This window comes from Plasmodium gallinaceum (assembly GCF_900005855.1).
Source record: "Plasmodium gallinaceum strain 8A genome assembly, contig: PGAL8A_v1_76, whole genome shotgun sequence".
Classification (NCBI taxonomy): Eukaryota; Apicomplexa; class Aconoidasida; order Haemosporida; family Plasmodiidae; genus Plasmodium; species Plasmodium gallinaceum.
This window is the reverse complement of record NW_021628238.1, coordinates 18201-20213: the sequence shown is the minus strand read 5'-3', so window position 1 is coordinate 20213 and position 2013 is coordinate 18201. Positions and strand designations below refer to the sequence as shown.

The window sequence follows — 2013 nt, the reverse complement described above, 5'->3', positions numbered from 1 at the left end:
ACAAACAAATTTTAAAAATTTTCGTTTCTTATTTTTTTTATAAAAGAAAAAAAAGAATTAAAACATTAATATATATTAAAAAGTGTCATGTAAATTCTTAATTTTATGAAAAAATATTTTTCAAAAAAAAAAAAAAAATGCGATTAAACTATAATCTTTAAACAAAAGATTAAGAAAGCGAATTTTAAGTTTTTTGTAAATATTACTTATTTTACTATAGATTATATTTTTTACAAGAAATAAAATACAATTTATAATAAAATGATATATTAAAAAAGAAATAATTAAACAAATAAATATTAAGGAAAAAACTACGGAACTCTAAGTAATAACATATATGAAAAATAAACGAATATTACATTAATTTTAGAAATGGCACTTCTATATAATGAAGGATGCGAAAATTTAGAAGAAGAAGTTATCAAATGTTTTATGCGTATATGTCCTTTAAATTCAATTAAATTTACTCCATTATTATGTAATAATGACATTTTACCAGTTAAGGCAGAGGACTTTTCAAATAACAAGTTAAATGATTTATCAAATAACATATTTAAATATCAACGTTATGAACCATATAATCACTCTAGGATTATATTTCTTTCAAATAATGATGAAGATGGTGTTGTATTTCTATTTGAAGAGAATATTTATTTTCATAAATATCCATCTAAAACATATTTATGCCGTCTTAGAAAAATAAGCCAAAAAGCAACAATATGTGAACACATTGATGCAAACTACTTAGGAAAAACACTTTCGTTTAATTCATATGACATTATTAATAGAGGTGATAGTGACATAATTAATATAAGACGTTCAAAAAATTCAAAACATACAGTTACTGAATTAAAATATAAGGATTTATCTTTTGGTAGAAGTACTTGTCATATTGTAAAAACGCAATATATTAAACAGAATAGATGCATGTATTATTTATGTGAAGTTGTAAATGGTAATTTATCATGTTCTAATGCAAATTATGGCGGAAGATTAATTTTTATAAATGACTATTTAGATAACAGTATAGAAAATAGAAAATTTTTATATCTTCCAGGTAGTTGCATAACAAAAGATTTAAATTTTATATGTGATCCACAACTTTGCCAATACAAAAATACAAATGAATTAATTTCTTGTGAAAAACTAGAAATTAGTTCTATAAAAAACATAATTCCAAGTCAAGGAAAATTAGAGCATGTACCAACATATATGCCTATAAGTCATGAAAATAGACCTAGTACATCTATTCTTCTTGCGACATCTTTTATGCCCTTCCTAGTTATGCTTGTTTTTATTTGGTGCTTTGTATATAAATTTCTTAGACGTCGTAAAAGTAAGTTGTTCATAAACATTTCAGTATAATAACGTTTTTATTACATATATACTTTATATTTTTCAATTTTTTAATATATAAAGAAAGAACCTTCACATATTAATATATTTATTTTATGTGTATTAAATAAATTTTATACTTTTTTAGAAAAGATTATAGAAGATAAAAATGTGTAGTTACTATGTTTATTAAAAAGACAAAAATCCTTGCAAGAAAAGTGTGAAATTAACAGTGAGGAAATTATATTTTCTATTTCATATATTTATTTGAATCTACATATATAACTTTTTATTATAATAATTAAATTATAAACGATAAAAAAAATTTCATACATGTATTTAAACTAAGTATATATTATATATATACGATTTGAAATTGAAATTTTTTTTTTTTTATAATTATATTTCCCAAATGTTATATACTTTTTTTGAATAATGCGTTTACATTATTTTTGATTATATAAATATATAAATTAAATATTCAAATATTTTGTTATAGGAATGAACAAATAAATTAGTAAAAAATAATTAAACTGATTCCTCCTGCTTTTGCTTACTAAGAAAAATATTGCATTATAAATAAGTGAGAATTTGATTTATTAGTTGGCTTTTCAGTTATCTTGCTAACATTGAACAAATTAATGGAGGGAGAGCATATAGAAAAAATTTTATTTATTT

At 20.9% G+C, this 2013-nt stretch overlaps 1 protein-coding gene across 1 annotated transcript; it reads left to right on the top strand.

Moving 5' to 3' along the window:
• Positions 1–372: 372 nt before the first annotated feature.
• Positions 373–1365, top strand: PGAL8A_00194700 (fam-e protein; the record flags this gene model as incomplete). Its single annotated transcript, XM_028670633.1, has 1 exon — positions 373–1365. The coding sequence occupies one exon, from the start codon at positions 373–375 to the stop codon at positions 1363–1365; it is 993 nt and encodes a 330-aa protein (XP_028527366.1).
• Positions 1366–2013: the final 648 nt, after the last annotated feature.